Raw genomic sequence first — 23,757 nt, forward strand, 5'->3', positions numbered from 1 at the left:
GGGGGGATGATGTGGCACAGGGGGGATCAGACTTAGGGGGGGGTGATGTGGCACAGGGGGGATCAGACTTAGGGGGGGGATGATGTGGCACAGGGGGGATCAGACTTGGGGGGGGGGGGAATGATGTGGCACAGGGGGGGGGATCAGACTGAGGGGGAATGATGTGCGAAATGGTAGGAATCATAGCTGGGGGAAGAATGTGGGGTTAAAGGGGTATTCCAGGCCAAAACTTTTTTTTATATATCAACTGGCTCCGGAAAGTTAAACAGATTTGTAAATTAATTAGAGTAGAATACAGACATAGGGCACATCTACAATCTTGTATAATGATCTGATTGCTTCTCAGCACAATATCAAAAACTAACAGGTTGTTATTATACATTTTTGATCAAAAAGTACAAGCCCACTCGCCACGTCAAGGCCACCTATTCAGAGTGGGTCCCTAACGTCCCTAGCATAAAATGGCGTAGCACCAGGCGGCGACCACCACCGACGCGACACAGGTGCCCACGGCGGCCATTTCACTCCTAGCAGCCTCCCAGTCTGACTGGGAGAGCAAGGTAAGTGAGCCATTACACCTTGTTCACACTGGTGTGGTGCGGGGCGGCGTCCGTTGCTGCCGTGGCGCTGTGTCTGCGGGGAGGTGCGGCCTATTGACTGGTTTGAGAGGCATTGGGGCCGCTCTGCCAGTGGGTCGCTCCCCCCCCCGTGGGCACCTGTGTCGCGGCGGTGGTGGTCGCCGCCTGGTGCTACGCCATTTTATGCTAGGGACGTTAGGGACCCACTCTGAATAGGTGGCCTTGACGTGGCGAGTGGGCTTGTACTTTTTGATCAAAAATGTATACTAACAACCTGTTAGTTTTTGATATTGTGCTGAGAAGCAATCAGATCATTATACAAGATTGTAGATGTGCGCTATGTCTGTATTCTACCCGAATTCAGATTTGTAAATTACTTCTATTAAAAAAATGTTAATCCTTCCAATAGTTGTTAGCTTCTAAAGTTGAGTTGTTGTTTTCTGTCTAACTGCTCTCTGATGACTCACGTCCCGGGAGCTGTGCAGTTCCTATGGGGATATTCTCCCATCATGCACAGCTCCCGGGACGTGATATCATCATTGAGCAGTTAGACAGAAAACTTCTGAAGCTAATAACTATTGGAAGGATTAAGATTTTTTAATAGAAGTAATTTACAAATCTGTTTAAATTTCCGGAGCCAGTTGATATATATAAAAAAAGGTTTTGCCTGGAAAACCCCTTTAAGTTTAGAGCTTCCAAGTAATTTATTTAACTTTTTTTTTTTTCTTGTTAAAATGAGAGTGTTCCTGTTATATGCTGATAAATACATTTGCTTCATGCTTTCTGAAATCATAGATTTATACATAAAGAAGCCATGATCAGTGTTCTGAAGCTTTTATATGTTGTCTTTGTTTGCAGACATTGCATAAATATATACACCCTGCATTAATCTGGTAAATAACAGGTCTACTTATCATAAATTAAATATTTGTGCACTCACCCTTCATGGTCTACAATCATCATGCACTAATGTGTATGCTCCATAGGCTTTTTATTCTGTATAGGGAAGCTCTGTTTTCTGCAAACACCACTAGAAGAGACTGCATATAGATTTGCACAGCTTGGACTGAACTCAATAAGAGCTTCAGAAATTAGTGTGTTGTGAGCGCCCCCTAATGGCTACTGCAGGTACCAGTGCATAAAATGTAGGGCAAGCAGTTCAGCAAGTGGCACCTTCCCACTGCGGTCCCGGTATCATTTGCAAGCTGGCATCTATGGTGAATACACCACTCTACATAGTGTCAGAAATTGAACTTGGTTCTGATAGGGTAAGCAAGTGAAATGTCTCAAGCAGTTAGCAGACCAGCTTCTTTTGTAATAAAATTATTTTATACATGGGCTCAGACGTCTTACGCCTCCTCATACCCCCAACCCCTCCATGTCCTGCAGAATTAATGTACAGGGTTCAGCCGAGACCTGTATGCAGCATTGCACGCCTCCTCACCCCCCCCCCCCCTCTGTTTTGATTGATTGATGTACAGATCTCAGTGTTGTAAGCCAAGCCCTGCAAGTAATCATGTAGAACAGGATGGGGCGCAGCTTGGCCCTGCCTCCAGGACATTTTGAAACAGCTGGCACAGTCAAATAGATGTAAGTGTAATGATACATCTCATACCTTTATATAAGCTGTTGGTGCCTTTATTTTTCGGGGTGGGGTCTCTTTTATGGGCATGGCTGTGAGCCGTCTGTTCCCTCATTGATTGACATACATGGACTGCCTGCCAATAGTAAGCCATATTGAAATCTAGTGAGTGTGCCTTAAATGGGCACCAGGTTAGGAATTAGACTTACAGATTCACCACTCATGCTTAAAGGAGGATAGGGGATAAGATGTCTGATTGCGGGGGTCCTGCCGCTGGGGACCCCCGCAATCTCCGCTTCGGCACCCCAGACATCCGGTGCACAGAGCGAACTTTGCTCCGTGCCGGATTACTGGCGATGCGGGGCCGAGGCTTGTGACGTCACGGCCACGCCCCGCTCGTGACGTCACAGCCATGCCCCCTCAATGCAAGTCCATGGAAGAGGGCGTGGTGGCCGCCACGCCCTCTCCCATAGACTTGCATCGAGGGGGCATGGCTGTGACGTCAAGAGCGGGACACGGCCGTGATGTCACAAGCCTCCGGAGCTGCACCCGATGCTCTAAACGAACGCCGGGTGTGGCAGAGAGATTTGGGGACCCCCGCGATCAGACATCTTATGCCCTATACTTTGAATAGGGGATAAGATGTCAATGGGTGGAGTACCCCTTTAGCAATCCCTATTCCTGGCACATGTGCGGGACCTCATTCGGCTCACCACTAACGTGTCTGACTGTGCTGGCGGTTTCATATGCACAAACTATGTGACGGATGCACTTTAAGTTTTCTTGTCATTACAGAGTAGAATCTCCATTTGTCAGTGTTGCACGTCTCATATAGATATCATGGTGGCTTTATTAAAACCTGCAAAAAAATGAAAAACCCATGCAGGTTACTATTAATTGTTATTTGTGTTTTGTTCCAGGTACAACTAATAGAGATGAACATTTGCAATATCGAAGAGGCAGAGATAATTCTTACCAGGGAACAATCCCCAGTTATCGGACACGTCCAGCTGGAATGTGAGAAGAAGCGTCAGATATTCAGTGTAAGTCTTATGACGTCACTATGTATAACATCGGCTGTTCTGCCTCTTCGGTCACTGATTGAAACCTTTTACCAATAGTCTTTTCTATTTCAATTCTTAGGAATCTCTAGAAGCCGTATCAAAGAAAATGGGCGCACACATTAACACGTTATTTAAATTTGCCAAAAAATCAGTTCACCTGTGGGATGTCTTACAAATCAGACTCTCCCGACAGGAGGAAACCCTGCAAAAAAACCTAGATGACTGTCGCCAGCAGCACAATTCAGAAAACCAGGTTGGCAATCTACCTGCCTTGACTACTATATGCCATTTACGTATATTCTAAGCTGCTTTCACTTTTTTGTTCTTTTCTTTTGAATTACATTTTTATTTTTGTATACAAAAAATGTAATGCAATAAACATTAAAAAAGTATCATGAACAAAAACTTATCCCCTATCTGCAGGATATGGAATAAGCTTTAGATTGCAGGGGGGTCTGAATGCTGGGACCCCCTGCGATCTCCTGTATGGGGCCCCGGCTCTCCCCGGGAACAGAGCACGCACAAAGTGGTGGCCCCTTCTTATATCTGTATGGGAGAGCCAAAGAAAACCAGTGGCTCTCCCATAGAGATATATGGGGGGGGGGGGCATGTTCGTGCGGGTGTCGACACACCTGTCGAGAGCCTGGCCTCGTACAGTAGATACTAAAAAAGTATCCCCTAATCTGCAGATAGGGGGTGAGTTTTTGTGCATGATATATCTACTTTCACTTTCTTGCTGATTTTACTTTTAGGTAAAGGAAGCTGATCTGGATATAATTCTGGACACGCTGCGTCAGGAGAGCACAGTGGAACAGCTCCGTGTATTTATGGGGAAGGCACAGGCGGCTTTGCTCGATATCAAATCTGGGTAGGTACTGTCTCTAGTCTGTATGTGCGCGTGGCTGCGACCGTTCTTTAGGCATGGGCAAGAGCCAGGGCCAGCAACGGGTCAGGGCAACCGTAGCTGGATCTAATCTTACTGCTCTCTATTCTAGCTTGTAGAAAGGTATCCTTGCCCTCCTGTATCCATTTACCTTAATAGAGCATACAGTATACAGAGGGATTGTCTTTATTAGACAAAATCATAAAGGGGATTATAAGGCCCAGGGGAAGTGCTCTAAAATATAACCTTTATTCGAATATCCATTAAAATAAACAGCAAAAAATCTGTGACCCATAAAAGTCAGATTAAATTATGAAACCTATTGTACCAACTGTTTTGGCCCCAAACCACTGATAATCTCCCTCGATCTGGGGCTCCACGCAAGATCTCACCCCGTGGTGTCAAAATGATCACAACAACGGTGAGCAAAAATCCCAGAACCACACGGGGGAACCTAGTGAATGACCTGCAGAGAGCTGGGACCAAAGTAACAAGGGCTACCATCAGTAACACACTACGCCGCCAGGGACTCAAATTATGCAGTGCCAGACGTGTCCCCCTGCTTAAGCCAGTACATGTCTGGGCCCGTCTTTAGTTTTCTAGAGAGCATTTGGATGATCCAGAAGAGGATTGGGAGAATGTCATATGGTCAGATGAAACCAAAGTAGAACTTTTTGGTAAAAACTCAACTCATCATGTTTTAAGGAGAAAGAATGCTGAGTTGCATCCAAAGAACACCATACCTACTGTGAAGCATGGGGGTGTAAACATCATACTTTGGGGCTGTTTTTCTGCTTAGGGACCACAATGACTGATCCGTGTAAAGGAGAGAATGAATGGGGCCATGTATCGTGAGATTTTGAGTGAAAACCTCCTTCCATCAGCAAGAGCATTGAAGATGAAAAGTGGCTGGGTCTTTCAGCATGACAATGATCCCAAACACACCGCCCGGGCAACGAAGCGTTTCAAGGTCCTGGAGTGGCCTAGACAGTCTCCAGATCTCAACCCCATAGAAAACATTTGGAGGGAGTTAAAAGTCTGTGTTGCCCAGCGAAACCCCCAAAACATCACTGCTCTAGAGGAGATATGCATGGAGAAATTGGCCAAAATACCAGCAACAGTGTATGAAAACCTTGTGAAGACAGAAAACGTTTGACCTCTGTCATTGCCAACAAAGGGGATATAGCAAAGTATTGAGATGAACTTTTATTATTGAACAAATACTTATTTTCCAACATTATTTGCAAATAAATTCTTTAAAAATCAGACAATGTGATTTTATGGATTTTATTTCTCATTCTGTCTCATAGTTGAGGTTATAACCTATGATGATAATTACAGCCTCATCTTTATAAGGGGGAGAACTTGCACAATTGGTGGCTGACTAAATACTTTGTGCCCCACTGTATATAGTGACCGGGGCTGCCGACTTCCTGAATACTTTGTACATGCATTATATTGCTGGAAGTCTTTTAGAGAGTAATTATGTTTCCTTTACTGAACAGCTACCAGAACTTTTATCACGATCAAGTCCACATTGTCGATTCCTATCCGGCTCTGGTTCTGAGTGAATTATTGGCTTACAGCGCATCTCTGAGCAAATTCTTTCGTGTAAAGGAAATATATGGAAAGGTAAGGACAATTTTGAAAAAGAAAACACATTGTGTGAGCCTGACCCGTTATGATATCGATCTTGAGTAACCATTTTACTTTGTTCACAAAGGATTTACCTTTAAATACAGAAGCATCTGAAGATATGCCTGCCCTCAGTTCAAACCCCTTGTCCAGTGACTCCATAGCAAGTTCATATGATGTTCCTGTCGAAAAACCAAAGGAGCGTCCAGAAGACATGGTTGAGCTCTCCCAGGATCACAGTAAAAAAGACACAGGTGACACTAATATTCTGCCCCCTAATATAGGGACCACAGTCAATAGTGAAGAGGGAAACACAGTTGTGGAACATGTTGAGGACCCATCACAGATGAACCATGAAGATACGGCTGAAGACACTCTGGTATCTGAACCACAGAATCAGCAGGCTCCTGAAAGAACAACAACAGCAAAGCATGAGGTAGGGGAAGGTTTCTCTGGTATAATCTGATGCTGATATCTAAAAGTAGCTTTTTATGTTTGTTTTTTACCCATACCCTGCACACTCACCGTCACTAGTTTGTTTCAAACTGGGTAATGTGATCACCAGTCTGACCCACAGAAAATCAGTGTCAGAGGAGGTGGTCAGTCCTGGGTCAGCTGACATCCTGTGAACTACAGGGTGGCATCATCACCTGTCAGATTCTGCTGCCTTTAGCCAGATGATTGGCTTGGTTTTAGGTAAATTGCAGTGATGAGACTTCACTTCCTCTCTATGCAAAGCCAAAGGATTCTTGCACTCCAGTCACATCCAAAGCAGCCTTTAGAATTCTGCTTATTCCCTGTTAGGCCATGTTCACACAGTGGAAAATCAGTCCTGAATGGCGCATGAATTTTCAGTGCACAATGCCGCCCGCTTCCTCGGCAGGAGCCGTCTCTCCTAATACAGCTCCCATCATGGACAGTGTCTGTTCCATGAGGGAGAAAGAAACAAAAAAATGCAGTGGACAGCTCCTTGTGTAATTCTGTGGGTCCAAGTGGCTGTCTGTGAGGGTCTGTGATGGGACTCTCACCTGGAAGAAGCCTTGAGGTTAAGCGTATCACCCCTGTAGTTGGGGTACTCTAAGAGACTTGCAAGCCGTCTGGCATTCGACCGGTGCCAGCTGCGTGGTACCGGTAAGGAATATGCAGAGAAAGAAGGATAAAAAGGCTGTTCCCACTAGGCGCTATCTCCAGATGAAGGAATAAAAATGAGGAGAATCCTCTTACTTCAATAAAAACTTGTTTATTAAATAAACAAAATAAAATAACAGACTACATCAAAGCAATACGCGTTTCGGGTGTTGTACCACCCTTCCTCAGTTGCAGATGAGTGGAGTGTGATGGGCATAGGGGCCTCTTCATAGTCCCAAACATAGGGCGCCAAAATTGGTGGATGTGATCATTGAGCAGCAGCTTGTCACATCCAAATATAGAAATGAAGGTGCAAAACGATACATACAATATGTTAAAAGTAACCATATAATGGTAATAACCTCATGGATAAAAGAAAATCATAGAGTTAAAATCAATAAGAAAAGGTTAAATGTTGCAGACCAGCGGTGGGTACATGTAAAAAAACATCCGTGTCATGACTCGGAACATAAAAACCATACTTCAATTGGGGACCAGGCTCAAATCCGCCCAGAATATAAAAAAACGTATAAAATGTAACACAATAAGTAGAGAATAATGTCAGCAGAAAGTTTAGACAAATAGAACAAAGCATTAGTATTGATGTCCAGGATCGTGCTGTGCGATCTGAATTGGGTGAACGGCACTGAGAGGGGATCACGTGGTGGGATAAGCAATTCGGCTTAAAGTAAACACAGAGCACGTGTGCCGGCTCATAGTAAACACAGAGCACGTGTGCCGGCTCTTAGTAAACACAGAGCACGTGTGCCGGCTCTTAGTAAACACAGAGCACGTGTGCCGGCTCATAGTAAACACAGAGCACGTGTAGCGCTGATAGCGGAGATGCAGCTGTCCTTACTGTGAAAGTGAATGGAGGGAGAAGGAGAGGGGGAGGGCCAATCAGCATATGAGGATGATGCTGGTACGGTATAATGAAAGGGAAGGAGAAAATAGAGCAGACAAACAGACTGTAATAGATTAAGTTTAAGTGAAACATAAGTAGGAGGGGGAGAGAAGGAAAGGGAGGGAGAAGGGGGTAAATGAGGAGGGGGAAGGGGGGCACGAAAAGGATGCTTACCGTATGTTTCACTTAAACTTAATCTATTCAGTCTGTTTCTCCTATATTCTCCTTCCCTTTCATTACACCGTACCAGCATCATCCTCATATGCTGATTGGCCCTCCCCCTCTCCTCCCTCCATTCACTTTCACAGTAAGGACAGCTGCATCTCCGCTATCAGCGCTACATGCGCTTGTGTTTACTAAGAGCCGGCACACGCGCTTGTGTTCACAAAGAGCCGGCACACGTGCTCTGTGTTTACTAAGAGCCGGCACACGTGCTCTGTGTTTACTATGAGCCGCCACACGTGCTCTGTGTTTACTTTAAGCCGAATTGCTTATCCCACCACGTGATCCCCTCTCAGTGCCGTTCACCCAATTCAGATCGCACAGCACGATCCTGGACATCAATACTAATGCATTGTTCTATCTGTCTAAACTTTCTGCTGACATTATTCTCTACTTATTGTGTTACATTTTATAAGTTTTTTTATATTCTGAGCGGATTTCAGCCTGGTCCCCAATTGAAGTATGGTTTTTATGTTCCGAGTCATGACCCGGATGTTTTTTTCCATGTACCCACCGCTGGTCTACAACATTTAACCTTTTCTTATTGATTTTAACTCTATTATTTTCTTTTATCCATGAGGTTATTACAATTATATGCTTACTTTTAATATATTGTATGTATCGTTTTGCACCTTCATTTCTATATTTGGATGTGACAAGCTGCTGCTCAGTGATCACATCCACCAATTTTGGCGCCCTATGTTTGGGACTATAAAGAGGGCTCCTATGCCCATCACACTCCATTCATCTGCAACTGAGGAAGGGTGGTACAACACCCGAAATGCGTCTTGCTTTGATGTAGTCTGTTATTTTATTTTTGTTTATTTAATAAACAAGTTTTTATTGAAGTAAGAGGATTCTCCTCATTTTTATTCCTTCATCTGGAGATAGCGCCTAGTGGGGACAGCCTTTTTATCCTTCTTTCTTTGCATGTTCCATGAGGGAGCAGTAGTAGGAGGGTTGGCTCCGGCCGGGGAAGTGGGCAGTATTGCTCCGCGATCCCCGGCCGGCCATCTATATTTAAAAAAAACCTTCATCCGCACAGTAGAATTTTAAAAACTCTGCCGGGAGCCCTGAATGGCCACTTGGTGCCGGCCATATAGGGCTCCCGGGGGTATTTGATATTTGAAGTTATGAATGTGAAATATATCGTTGGGGAGTGAAGCAGTGTGGCATGCCGCCCGCTCCCCAGGTTAATAACTTATGATAGCAGCGGGTCTCAGAATTGAGACCCTAGGCAATCAATCCCTCAGCCCCTGTACTACTTCCCCCAACATGGAACAGACTCTTTAGTACCAGCGCTACAGTAGTCTCCCCAGCCGCCCGCAGACTCCCGCAGCTGTGGAACTACTACTATCATGGAAATGAGTCTGTTCCATGATTGAAATAGTAATACCCTGGCACTGCAGGTATCCCGGGTGGCTGCAGAGTAATGAGATGCAGAATCATGCGGAACCCGTGCGAACATTTCCGCACCAATTCCGCAAGTGTGTGTAAACTCTGCAAAATTCTGCACTGAAACAATGCGGATGCAGAATTGATGCAGATAGGTTGAATTTCTGCCGTGTGAATGCGGCCTCAGGGTGTGTTCACTTGGGGCAGATAACACAGCAGATTTTCCAGATCGGAAAAAAATCTGAATTGAATAAAGACTGGTTCGATCATGGTTTATTTGCTGTAGATTTTTTGACATGGAATTTTAGTGTGAGAAATTTGCTGCATTTACAGTAGTACATCATATCCACATGTCGAAAAAATCCACCTAAAATCTGTGTGGACCATGATAAAATTTATGTTGCGGATGCATCGTGGAGTTGTTGTGAATTTCCAAAACCATAATGAAATGTCATTGTTGCTGTTTTTGATTTGCAACAAAATCTGTAGCTGCAGATTTTAAGTAATTTTTTTTTTATAGACACATTCTGCACTAAATAATTATCATAATTTTTATTATAGACATATTCTGCACTAAAATGCTCAATAGAAATCCGCAACATAATTTGCAAGTGCATATTTTAAAGGGTTACTTCGCTACCCAGCATCCAGAGTATTTAGTTCCGAACGCTGTGTGTGGGCTTCCGTGTTCACGCCCTCCCCCTCGTGACGTCACGCCCCATCATGTGACATCACTTACCGCCCCCTCAATGCAAGGCTATGCGAGGGGGCATGACAGCCGTCAGGCCCCCTTCCCATAGGCTTTCATTGAGGGGGGTAGGCAGTGACGTCACGAGGGGGCGAGCGTGAACACGGAAGCCCGCACACAGCTTTCGGAACTCAATGTTCCGGACGTTGGGGAGCGGAGTAACCCTTTATGTACAATGACTAAACATTCTGCACTAAAATCCACAGCGGCAAATCCTCATCAAAACTGCTCCAAAATCCACCTACCGGTAATTTGTTGATGATTTACCACTACAGAAATTCTGCACCATTTCTATCCCATGTCAACATATTGGCTGTTACCCAGCTGTCATCATTGCGCTTGCCAATTCCCTAAACTGAACTAAAATACACCTTTTTAAAATTTTAAGGAAATCTCCACTTAAGAAATAAATTGTTCTCATTATGTTTATGTATTAGGGAGCCCTTCCGCTAACAAATAAATAATGCTGGATGCTTTCTTTTATTAGAATGGGTCATCAGTAGAGGAAACCCCTGTGATAAGTGAAACTTTCACAACCTCCGAACACAATACATACACAGTGCTAAAAAAGAAAAACCTGAAGCCCGAGTCCTCCACAGAAGACCAGCCGAATAGTGTGTTCTTCACAGAGGCAGCAATAGAGGACGAGAGCCCTTTAAATCTGGACCACATGGTTTTGCCAGATGAGACAATTGCAGACCTTAGAAGAAGGTTGGTGTAGGATATTCCTTCCATACTCCACTTTTATTAGCAGAGTCTTAACACATAATACTTCTCATGTTTTAGTCTCCGTCTTCAATTCTTTGAGCATCTGGAGGGCTGGTTCGATGAAACGGTGTCCAGTTCACATAGTATTGTCCTTGCCAAAAAGGAAGAGCTGAAGTCTGAGTGGGATCTGCGCTGTCACCTGCACCAGCCTCGGAGCCAACGCATAAAGATGGACGTCCACAATGTCAGAGCAGGTATGACCTGGATTACTCTTCTCTATCACGTATTCTAAACGGCATCCATATGCCTCATCTTTCCTGCAGCTCTCTGAAAGTACACATCCTTTAAAGAGGTGCTGCAGAGTTATAGGATAGGACAACTGTTTTGATTCAACTTTATCTAAAATAACTTTAAAGGGTAACTCCGTTCCCCACCGTCCGGAACTCAATGTTCCGAACACTGGGTGCGGGCTTCCGTGTTCATGCCTGCCCCCTCGTGACATCTCGCCGCCCCCTTGTAATGTCACGCCCCGTGACGTCACGTCCCCCCCCCCCCTCAATGCAAGTGTCCCATAGACTTTCATTGAGGGGGCGGGAACGTGCTGTCACGGGGCGGAGCGTGACGTCACGAGGGGGGCGGGCGTGAACACGGAAGCCCGCATCCAGCTGGGGAGCGGAGTAACCCTTTAAAGGGGTACTCCGGTGGAAAACTTTTCTTTTTTAAATCAACTGGTGCCAGAAAGTTCAACAGATTTGTAAATTACTTCTGTTAAAAAATCTTACTCCTTCCAGTACTTATTAGCTGCTGAATACTACAGAGGAAATTATTTTCTTTTTGGAACACAGTGCTCTCTGCTGACATCACAAGCACAGTGCTCTCTGCTGATATCTCTGTCCATTTTAAGAACTGCCCAGAGCAGCATATGTTTTCTATGGGGATTTTCTCCTACTCTGGACAGTTCCTAAAATGGACAGAGATGTCAGCAGAGAGCACTGTGGTCATGATGTCAGCAGAGAGCTCTGTGTTCCAAAAAGAAAAGAATTGAAGTAGGCGTGCCAGAACGTTATGCAAATTTGTAAATTACTTATATTTTTAAATCTTAACCCTTCCAGTACTTATGCTGTATGCTCCACAGGAAGTTGTGTAGTTCTTTCCAGTCTGACCACAGTGCTCTCTGCTGACACCTCTGTCCATGTCAGGAACTGTCCAGAGTAGAAGCAAATCCCTATAGCAAACCTGTCCTGCTCTGGACAGTTCCTGACATGGACAGAGGTGTCAGCAGAGAGCACTGTGGTCAGACTGGAAAGAACTACACAACTTCCTGTGGAGCATACAGCAGCTGATAAGTACTGGAAGTTGCAATTTTTTTTTTATATAAAAGTAATTTACAAATCTGTATAACTTTCTGCCACCAGTTGATTTGAAAACATTTGTTTTCCACTTCTATTTCCAGCGGAGTACCCTTTAATGTAAAATCTATGTATCTTATGTTCCAGCTGAGCTGCGGCTCCATTCAGAACGTGTGGACCGTCACTGCGAGGGAGTGAATCAGGCACTGGCCAACCTTAAGGAAGAGAGCATTGTACTCATTGAGAAGATGAAGAAGGAGACGCAAAACTTCCGCAACAAAATCAGCGGCATGGATAATATGTTTCTGAGCGCCAGGAAATCTGACAAGTGAGCCCTTCTGAATTGTGTATACTGGATTGTGTATACTGATTGTGTATACTGGATTGTGTATACTGGATTGTGTATACTGGATTGTGTATACTGGATTGTGTATACTGATTTGTGTATACTGGATTGTGTATACTGGATTGTGTATACTGGATTGTGTGTACTGGATTGTGTATACTGATTTGTGTATACTGGATTGTGTATACTGGATTGTGTATACTGGATTGTGTATACTGGATTGTGTATACTGGATTGTGTATACTGGATTGTGTATACTGGATTGTGTATACTGGATTGTGTGTACTGGATTGTGTATACTGGATTGTGTGTACTGGATTGTGTATACTGGATTGTGTATACTGGATTGTGTGTACTGGATTGTGTGTACTGGATTGTGTATACTGGATTGTGTGTACTGGATTGTGTGTACTGGATTGTGTGTACTGGATTGTGTATACTGGATTGTGTATACTGGATTGTGTATACTGGATTGTGTATACTGGATTGTGTATACTGGATTGTGTGTACTGGATTGTGTATACTGGATTGTGTGTACTGGATTGTGTATACTGGATTGTGTATACTGGATTGTGTATACTGGATTGTGTGTACTGGATTGTGTGTACTGGATTGTGTATACTGGATTGTGTGTACTGGATTGTGTATACTGGATTGTGTGTACTGGATTGTGTATACTGGATTGTGTATACTGGATTGTGTATACTGGATTGTGTATACTGGATTGTGTATACTGGATTGTGTATACTGGATTGTGTATACTGGATTGTGTATACTGGATTGTGTATACTGGATTGTGTATACTGGATTGTGTATACTGGATTGTGTATACTGGATTGTGTATACTGGATTGTGTATACTGGATTGTGTATACTGGATTGTGTATACTGGATTGTGTATACTGGATTGTGTATACTGGATTGTGTGTACTGGATTGTGTATACTGGATTGTGTGTACTGGATTGTGTGTACTGGATTGTGTGTACTGGATTGTGTGTACTGGATTGTGTGTACTGGATTGTGTATACTGGATTGTGTGTACTGGATTGTGTGTACTGGATTGTGTATACTGGATTGTGTGTACTGGATTGTGTGTACTGGATTGTGTATACTGGATTGTGTGTACTGGATTGTGTATACTGAATTGTGTATGGTGGGGTGTGAGGCTGCAAAGTGGAAAGAATTATACAATCTAAATAAGGCTGGGTTCACACCACGTTTTCTGAAATACGGTTCCCGTATACGGTTTGGAGGAGGGGGGCGGGGCTTAATCGCGGCGCCCGCACTCAGCCGTATTCGGGAACCGTATTTAGTGCAAGTCTATGAGCCGACCGGAGTGAACCGCAGCCTCCGGTCGGCTTCGTTTTCGGCCGTATGCGGTTTCCCGACCGCAGGGAAAAACGTGGTCGACCACGTTTTTGCCTGCGGTCGGGAAACCGCATACGGCCGAAAACGAAGCCGACCGGAGGCTGCGGTTCACTCCGGTCGGCTCATAGACTTGCATTAAATACGGTTCCCGAATACGGCTGAGTGCGGGCGCCGCGATTAAGACCCGCCCCCCTCCTACAAACCGTATACGGGTACCGTATTTAAGAAAACGTGGTGTGAACCCAGCCTAACAGTAAGGTGTGGTAATGGAATAAAGTGACCATACTGGATGGACGGCCCTATGGTCTTGCTTTGTGGCTGGAAATACGCCCAAAAAATTAAACGCTCCTCGCCTTATCATTTAGATAGAGTAGCAAAGGTACCAACCACATTGTGACCACATCCTGACCTCACATTGTAGCAAATGTCACCCCTATTTGCTTAGGTCACTAAAAGCTGCATCCACCGACCATCCAGAGCTTCAGATTCTTTGCTGTTATTTGCATTTCATGACGTCATCATCTATAAGTTAACAGACACATCACGTTTATCCTAATACAGCAGACCTGTTACTGGCCTGAACCCAAGTGTCAAAAGGGGAATACAGGATTAGAAAAACACAGATGCTTTCTTCCAAAAGCAGCACCACACCTGTTCTCAGGTTGTATGTGGTATTACGCCATTAACTTCAGTGGAACTGAACTGCAATATCACGCACAAACTGAACACAAGAGTGGCGCTGTTTCTGGGAGAAAACAACTGTATTTCTCTAATCCTGGGATTAGCTTTATTCCGGCTTTAACCTAACTGGGTGATAGCAGCACAGACAGGATGACAGCGTCCACAGTCTTCTCACACAGGTTCACACAGACGTTTGCGTCCGATCGGCTGTCTTTTTTTTTTTTTTTTTTTTAGCTGATTGGACCCTGAAATGCATTGCATGCAAACGGCTACTGCCAAGTCCAGACGGCCCCCATTCACTTGCATGGGATCTTTCGGTGACCCGGTAATTTTACAGGATTTTAGCGGAGATTCCGACGGCAGTGTGAACGAGGCCTTATCTCTGTCACTGTATTCTTCAGCTGCTAAGTCCTACTGGAGTTTGTGTGGTGCGTGTTGTAGTAAGGAACAAAAACAAATGTGGTTTTGGCCCCAGCTTAGTTGAAAAATGATGTCTAAATACGGTAGAAGAAAAATAATGCAGCCCTCTGCAAATACTTATTTTTCTAATCAGCTTATAAATAGGTACACGGAGCAGCCTTGGCCTGCACTCATGGCCCATAATATCTATGCATTATTTGATGGAGCATCCTGTTCTGTCTATATAGCACCTGTAGTCAGCACAACACTCAGTACCATAGAAACCTCTGCTGGCTACAGGTGCTATGGAAAAAGAGCAAAAAGCTCCGTCTCCTAATGCATAGCTATGAAGGGCTGGGAGCATGGACCACAGCCACTTTGTGCACCTATTCACAAGCTAAATGGAAAGTGAAAATAATTTTGAAAAAAAGATTTTTGTGCACAGCGCTGCACTGTAATAATTTTTAACACTGTTTTTATTTTTTTATTTCAGGCTAGTCGCCCTAAGCAACTCCCTCCCCTCCATCTTGGACAGCCATATTAGCGGAGTGCAGACAGCCATGAGGAACTATCGGCAACACGTGGAGGAGATGCTGGGAAAGTTGTGCGACACCAACTCGGATTTCATCAAGTCATTTAGGTAAATAGTCTTTAAGATGAGTTTGAAGTCACAAGACACTTGCAATAAGAACAGGCTCTCTTCACAGAGAGGGTGAATTCTCACACTACCCCTGACAGACAGATGACAGATGCCTTAAAGCAGTGGTCTCAAACTGTAGCCCTCCAGATGTTGCAAAATGTAATCTCCCAGCATGCCTGAACAGCCGTTTGCTGTCTGGGCATGCTTGGAGTTTAAGTTTTGCAACATCTGGAGGGTCACTGTTTGAGACCACTGCCTTAGAGTGACATAATACATAGGGCCCCATGTTAAATAAAAAATGTACCTTGTGGTATATGATTTATGCTGTATACTGTTCTATCAGTGCACAACAGCATGCCCTATTTCAAGCTGCAGATAACATAAAATCTGACACCCAAAAAGAGCCTAAAATTACACTTTTAATGTTGGCTATTGGGGGTCTACAGATATGTTAAAGAGTACCTGTCATCAAACCATATTTTCTAAACTAACCCAGATTATATTTCCTAACTACTCCTAACACCCCTCCTGCCCTTTAAAAAGCTGTGTATCATACATTTCCCCTTGCTCACATTCTATGAGCTCCCGGCAGGAGAAAGTGGGCGTTCCCCAGCAGGCGCAACATCACTGAAGCCTGCCTTACCATGCCACGCACACACTTCCTGAGTTTGGTCTCCTGCCAGGCCGGGAGGAGACCAAACTAACTGTCTGACTTGCATAGGGAACAGAACAGAGCCACCTAGTGGGCATTTTTTCAATCATATTAAAAACATAAATGTTGAGAATTTTAACAGCAAGTAAATAGCAAAGTGTCTTATAATTACGTAAGGAACTATATATTAAAAGTTTAGTTTGGTGACAGGTACTCTAACCATATATGCAGGGAGATTCCCAGCACATACCCAAATGGTCACCAAAAACGCAGTGTGAAAGGTGCCTTACAGTACAAGTCATAGTGCGTAGATAAAATTCTTTGTCGCCTGCCAGGTTGTTTTCAGAAGGAGGAAACTTCTCTCCAGATGAAATTGAGTTGCTCCGCAAGAGACTGCACAAAGCCTCGGCCACCATCACGTCATTTGAAGGCTCCATCATGGTGGATTTGGAGGGATTGGAATCCCAGTGCTTAGAACAGGTACATCCAGTGCACAGTTGCCGTGTATACATCAGTGGTGAGGAGGGTGGGATAAGTGCTCCCCTTGTGAATAGTGAACTATCAGCCTGTATATTTTCTTAAGCCATCTTAGGCTGGGTTCACATCACGTTTTTCCCAATACGGGACCGCATACGGCTGGGGGGAGCTAAAACTTTGCGCTCCCGTATCTCAGCCGTATGCCGCCCGTATGTAATTCATTTCAATGAGCCGACCGGAGTGAAGCGCTGACTCCGGTCGGCTAATTTTTGCCCTGTAGGCGGTTTTCCCACTGCACCTAAAATCGTGGTCGACTACAATTTTAGGTCCAGTGGAAAACCGCATAAGGTGCAAAAATGAGCCGGCCGCAGTCAGCATTTCACTCCGGTCGGCTCCTTGAAATGAACTACATACAGGCGGCATACGGCTGAGATACGGAAGCGCAAGGTTTTAGCTCCCCCCAGCCGTATGTGGTCCCATATTGGGAAAAACGTGATGTGAACCCAGCCTCAGCCAAATGCTAAATTTTATTTGTTCTTGTTTTTTTGGGTCAGTACAGTGGACCTGGTCCTATACTCCCTTATGATCACAGATCTGCTTTTGGTCTATTGGTTGCCAAATAAAAGTAGCTATCTGAGCGGCTAATGTGGGCTTGTGCTTCACTTTTCACATGCACTAGTTTACACTTGTGCAGTATATTATCTCCCACTCCTTTGGGCCCCTTATGGCTCCTTATGCCCCCTCCTTCAGGCTGCTTTGTGTTGTAATGACTTCATTGTGGGGAGCCCACCCTTAAAGTCTTGCACCGCTCTACAGAAGCAGGGAGTCCAGATAGGACTGAAGTCCCTGTTCCTGTAGTACATTTCATATTGTCGTAGGACTCCCTGCTCCTGTACAGTATAGACCAGTGGTCTCCAACCTGCGGACCTCCAGATGTTGCAAAACTACAACTCCCAGCATGCCTGGACAGCCTTCGGCTGTCCAGGCATGCTGGGAGTTGAAGTTTTGCAACAGCTGGAGGCACCCTGGTTGGGAAACGCTGTGTCAAAGGGTACCCCAGCGTTTGTCAACTGGTTGGGCCATAAGTGCCGTTGGCTGTCCGGGCATGCTGGGAGTTGTAGTTTTGCAACATCTGGAGGTCCGCAGGTTGGAAACCACTGATATAGACTGATGATGCATGCATTGTATACATCACACTCACTTTACATTTATATACCCGGGGTAACTGCCCTCCCATCCCCCCCTATGCTTCACCACTGCATTACAGAAGCATTAAAGTAAATTGTATTGTTTCTTCTAAGGCCACTGAAGTTGTGAAGAAGTTTGAGGACAAGTTCCTTGGCATAACTACAGACATGATTTTCCTTGAGAATATTCAGAAACTCTTGACAAACCTGCAGGTGAAGATTAAAGCTCTGGTAAGTGAGACATCATATGGTGTCATAAAATTTTTTCGTGTTAGTAGGTGACCACAATTAGTATGCAGGTTATCCACAGCAGAAATTCTGCGGGGTATCACAGTAACAGCATAACGGGTAAGATTTTTAGAGGTCTGCAAAGAAAAGTAGAACTTGGTCTGTGGGATAGATAAGGATTCAATGGGGAAGTCCAAATCTGCAATAAATTTTCTGATTATTTTTTTAAATGGGCACTGTTACCAACTTTTTTTTTTTTGATATGTTGTAGTACTTATGTAAAACAACATATCTCTAATATATTTTAATTTTTTTATTAACAGTGTATTTTACATTTGAAATACCGGCCACTAGGGGTCTCCCTCCTAGTGGCCGGCTGCAGCCTGGCGTGATGTCACGCCTGAATTTGGACCGATGCCGGCCGGGCAATCGGTCCGAATTCATTCAGGCTGCGCTCGCTCCCTGCCTGTCAATCAGACAGGCGGGAGCAAGCACTGAGAACAGAAGAAGCGCGCATTGGCTCCCCTGCTCCCTGGCCTCGCATGCCGGCCCGCCTCCCGTCACTGCTGCCGGACTGTCCTGCAGTTTGGTATGAGGGGGGAGCGGGTTGCGCGGTGGGGTTCGGGGGGGGTGGGGGGGTTGGGTATTATCGGACTGTCCTGCAGTTTGGTATGAGGGGGGAGCGGGTTGCGCCGCGGCCATGGAAGGATATTGTTTTCAACACAGGGTGCCTCCAGTTGTTTCACCACTACAAATCCCAGCATGCCCTGACAGCCAATAGCTGTCAGGGCAAGCTGGGAGTTGTAGTGGTGAAACAGTTGGAGGCACCCTGTGTAGAAGAACTAAGGGCGGAATTGTTGTCCCCAGCAGGCATCAGTGATGTTGTGCCTGCTGGAGAAGTCTGCCTGGTAGTGAGCACACTACCAGGCAAACAAAAAAGCATTTTTAATATCTAAAAAAAAAAATGTAAGGCAGGGAGGGGGTTAGGGATAAATGGGCAATAGGCAGGGACAGGAAAAAATAAAAATAAAAGGATGGTGGGAGCTACTCTTTAACATTATTATAAGGTAGTTGTGCTGGCTATTTTTTGTGTGGTTTTTTTTGCAATGCAAGTTATGGGGATGGCACCTGCTTTAGCCATGCACCCCTCCTTGCACCCTTTCATAGGAGGTTTCAGATTGATAGTGCATCCTGCATGTTACCCAGTCAGAGGTTATATTCCCAGCAGAGGTGAGTAGAATGAGCCTTTTTAGGGTCCCAACCGAAGTGAGGCCACCTCCATGTGGTGGATGGGGTACATGTTTTGATCAAAATGTGCGCTAAGAGCATCCATTTTTTGACCAACAACATGTAGTGCTGCAACCTTCTATTTGTATAATATATATATATATATATATATATATATATATATATTCCACTCCATATCCTCTGCCAATCTGCACCAATACTCACCCTCTTTGATGCTTTAAAGGGGTACTCCAGTGGAAAACTTTCTTTTTAAATCAACTGGTGCCAAAAAGTTTAACAGATTTGTAAATGACTTCTATTAAAAAAAATCTTAATCCTTCCAGTACTTATTAGCTGCTGAATACTATAGAGGAAATTCTTTTCTTTTTTGGATTTCTTTTCTGTCTGTCCACAATGCTCTCTGCTGACACTTCTGTCCGTGTCAGGAACTGTCCAGAGTAGGAGAAAATCCCCAAAGGAAACATATTCTGCTCTGGACAGTTCCTGACAACGGACAGAGGTGTCAGCAGAGAGCACTGTGGACAGACAGAAAGAAATAAAAAAATAAAATAAAATAAAAAAATAATTTCCTCTGTAGTATTCAGCAGCTAATAAGTACTGGAAGGATTAAGATTTTTTCAATAGAAGTAATTGACAAATCTGTTTAACTTTTTGGCACCAGTTGATTTAAAAAAAAAATGTTTTCCACCGGAGTACCCCTTAAATGTGGATTTTGTTACAGCAGTGCTGCAGATTTTCCATCCCATGTGGCCTTACCCTCACTATGTCTCCTATGAGCAAAAATACAAATCTAAATAGGTTGAAGAATGATTTTTTTTTTTTTTTTTAATGAAAAATAAAACTTATTCTGAGGTTTACTTCATTCTTCTTATGTGTAGGTTGCAAACAGCAATTCCCAGTCTCAGCAGATCAACTCTGATCTAGAAGAGCTGCGGATGAAGACTGACGCCTGCGCATGTCCAACCATCGACAAAGAAGTAAGATGTTTTTGGTTTAGCAGCTAGGTATTATTATACATGGTTATCTTCTTTTAGTGTACAATGTTTTTGGAGCTATACTGCAATATTTAGCATTTATACATATATACACCCAAACTTGAGAATGATAAGATATAGGCATATAAAACAGAGGTGTTTGGCGGAATTTATGTTTATTATTATACATGGATGTATAGATATTATTATACATGGATATCTATAGTTTTTAGTTACCTTAAAGGAAAACTGTCACCAAATCTCCCCCCCCCCCCCCCCTGCACTAAAGTACCAGAGGTACTGGCTGGTAGTGCAGGGGATGCTGATCAATAAGATGCCTACCATGCCAGGATCTGCCCCGCTGTTCGCCCGTTATCTTCATTATTCCAGATATGCCAATAATCTTCTAACTGGCATGGGCGGGGTTACTGTCTTCATCTGGCACTGGGACGTCAGCGCCGCTCGGCCCGCAGCACCGCCCGGCTTATGCATATTCATGCCCTCCCTCTCCTCCCTGCTCTGTATGTGACTCCACTGCGCATGTGCAGGCTTCCTGTCTACACCCGGAAGCGGCCTCAGCGCAGTGGAGTCACATACAGAGCAGGGAGGAGAGGGAGGGCATGAATATGCATAAGACGGGCGGTGCTGCGGGCCGAGTGGTGCTGATGTCACAGTGCCAGATGAAGGAAGGAACCCCGCCTGTGCCAGTTAGAAGATGATATGCATATCTGGAATAATGAAGATAACGGGCGAACAGCGAGGCGGATCCTGGCATGGTAGGCATCATATTGATCAGCGTCCCCCGCACTACCAGCCAGTACCTCTGGGGTGCCTCCTGCTGTTGCAGAACTACAACTCCCAGCATGCCCGGACAGCCGTTGGCTGTCCGGTCATGCTGGGAGTTGTAGTTTTGCAACAGCTGGAGGCACCCTGGTTGGGAAAAACTGGTATAAACCATGTAGTGATGCTTGTAGTGTGAAATTGTGCTCATTAAAATGCCCTTTGGTATAATACACAGATGAGCTAGATTCTTATTGTTTGTATAGGAAGGGTTCTGAATGTGGATATTCCTCTCCTTTACATTCATATACCCTAATAGATCATGTCGGTATAATAGAGAATTTACTAAGCAGAGAAAATCCTTAAAGGGGTACTCCTCTGGAAAACTTTTATTTTATTTTTTTTTTTTAATCAACCGGTGCCAGAAAGTTAAACAGATCTGTAAATTACTTCTATTTAAAAATCTTAATCCTTCTAGTACTTATCAGCTTCTATTTGCTCCACAGGAAGTTCTTTTCTTTTTAAATGTCCTTTCTGTCTGACCCTCTGCTGACATCTCTGTTCATTTTAGGAACTGTCCAGAGTTGGAGCAAATCCCCATAGCAGATCTCTCTGGACATTACCTAAAATAAACAGAGAGCACTGTGGTAAGACAGAAAGGAAATTCAAAAAGAAAATAACTTCCTGTGGAGCAAATAGAAGCTGATAAGTACTAGAAGGATTGAGATTTTTTTTAAATAGAAGTAATTTACAAATCTTTCTGGCACCAGTTGATTTAAAAAAAAAAAAAAATGTTTTCCAGGGGAGTACCCCATTAAGTCTACTGTAAAACTGATACCATGTGTTTGTGTTTATTATAGGTAGTAACCAGTGAAGATCTGTATGTATTTATGAAGAACGTGATGGAAGAAGTAACCAAGAGAAGCCTTTATCTGTCATGTCTCCTAGTGAGTGATCCCAGTTATAGATAATCTATTACATTATGGTTTATCTCCACATATTATAGTCCTTCCTAAACTATATTCTTACTATCTGCAGGACTCCAGCTCCATTCTACAAGAATCCCCCCTGCAAGGTCCTATTGCCACAGCGTCTCGTGCAGATTCCACAGCAAGACAAGAAGGGAAAGTCACATTTGGGACCCCTGACAGCCTGCAAAATCCAAGCAGGATCGGAAAACTGGCTCTAGATGATGCGGCAGTGGGCGTCATAAAGAACATTATGAAGTGAGTCTGCAAAATAAGTGCAATCACCCTGAACATGGTAGGATGGTACTCTTTGCCTCCTTTAACAAAAGGGTCATGTCTCTGCTTGAAATAAACCCTTAAAGGGGAACCCCTGTACAGGACATCTTATCCCTTATCCACGAAGGCTGTATCTCCGGCTCTCCCATAGAGATACATGGAGGGGCCACGGCTTCATGCTTTGGTTGATAGTAATCCGTACATGGAGAGAGTCGGGGTGCCAGGCAGGAAATCTCGGGGGGGTCAGACATTTGTGGGTAGGGAATAAGATGATCTGTACTGGAGTTCCTCTTTAACTTTTTCATTTCTAAGCAAAGGCAGAAGAGATGAATAGGGGGTGGTTAGTGGTTAGTACTGTTGCCTTCTTGGGGTCCTAGGTTCCAATCCAACCAAAGACAACATCTGCAAGGAGTTTGTATGTTCTCTCCTTGTTCACATGAGTTTCTTTCCACACTCTGTAAAACATACCGATAAGTACATTTGAAAAAGAGATATGTCCAGCACCAAAGGCTTGCAGGTAAAATCAAGGCTTGCTTTATTAAATCTTCGAACAACAGTCACATACAGAGAAAATGTCTGACGCGTTTCGCACCGAGGTGCGAAACGCGTCAGACATTTTCTCTGTATGTGACTGTTGTCTGAAGTTTTAATAAAGCAAGCCTTGATTTTACCTGCAAGCCTTTGGTGCTGGACACATCTCTTTTTCATGTTCGTTTACTAAGCCGGGGGCGGGACCGGCGCGTCCTTGCACAGGTGGACTGGTGCGTGTGAGCGGTACACATACTTGTATTGTTGATGGGTAAATTTGGAATTTAAATAGTGAGTCCCAATAGGGACAGAGTTAAGTGAGAAGTGACAAGCTCTGTAGAGTGCCATGAGTGTGTCTGTGCTATGTAAGTAAAGAAATCATTTTTAGTATTGTTGTTTTTCCCCTAGGACCCAAAGAATATCTGAAGAGGCACATCAAGAGCATGAAGGAAGGAGCCCGCCACAGGCCCCTGCAGCAGGTAAAGAATTTTCAGGTAGACTGTATTACCTGTATAAAGCTGCCTGTGGGATATACACCGCTACAGCAAGCAAAAAAACACTGACAGAGCCTCATGTTATTTACCGCATGCACTTTATACTATTCTCATTGGCACGTTTAAAAAAAACAAAACACAGTTTTAGACAAACATTTCTAGAACAGTTTCTTTGGAATACTAGACGATAGGAAATGTCTAAAGAAAATTCTGAGAAATTCCTTTTAGTTGTCATACAAAATAGAACCTGAATCTAAGAGAGCAAAACAAAGGTGACTTAAAGGGGTACTCCGATGCTCCAGGAGCCTGAGGCCG

The 23,757-nt window shown here is 44.2% G+C and overlaps 1 protein-coding gene across 1 annotated transcript in view; it reads left to right on the forward strand.

Annotated features, from left to right (window-relative positions):
• The window catches only part of CCDC180 (coiled-coil domain containing 180), a 60,545-nt gene that overhangs the window by 23,298 nt on the left and 13,490 nt on the right, over window positions 1-23,757 (forward strand). Inside the window, exons 13-27 of the mRNA XM_056538862.1 lie at window positions 3,081-3,203; window positions 3,304-3,477; window positions 3,977-4,092; window positions 5,613-5,739; window positions 5,831-6,178; window positions 10,627-10,850; window positions 10,926-11,101; window positions 12,344-12,524; window positions 15,484-15,630; window positions 16,618-16,762; window positions 18,061-18,177; window positions 20,301-20,399; window positions 22,037-22,123; window positions 22,215-22,402; window positions 23,357-23,427. Of these exons, the coding sequence (XP_056394837.1) occupies window positions 3,081-3,203; window positions 3,304-3,477; window positions 3,977-4,092; window positions 5,613-5,739; window positions 5,831-6,178; window positions 10,627-10,850; window positions 10,926-11,101; window positions 12,344-12,524; window positions 15,484-15,630; window positions 16,618-16,762; window positions 18,061-18,177; window positions 20,301-20,399; window positions 22,037-22,123; window positions 22,215-22,402; window positions 23,357-23,427 (2,323 nt within the window). The remainder of the gene's footprint in view (window positions 1-3,080; window positions 3,204-3,303; window positions 3,478-3,976; window positions 4,093-5,612; window positions 5,740-5,830; window positions 6,179-10,626; window positions 10,851-10,925; window positions 11,102-12,343; window positions 12,525-15,483; window positions 15,631-16,617; window positions 16,763-18,060; window positions 18,178-20,300; window positions 20,400-22,036; window positions 22,124-22,214; window positions 22,403-23,356; window positions 23,428-23,757) is intronic.

The sequence above is a fragment of the Hyla sarda genome, chromosome 9 (assembly GCF_029499605.1).
Source record: "Hyla sarda isolate aHylSar1 chromosome 9, aHylSar1.hap1, whole genome shotgun sequence".
Classification (NCBI taxonomy): Eukaryota; Metazoa; Chordata; class Amphibia; order Anura; family Hylidae; genus Hyla; species Hyla sarda.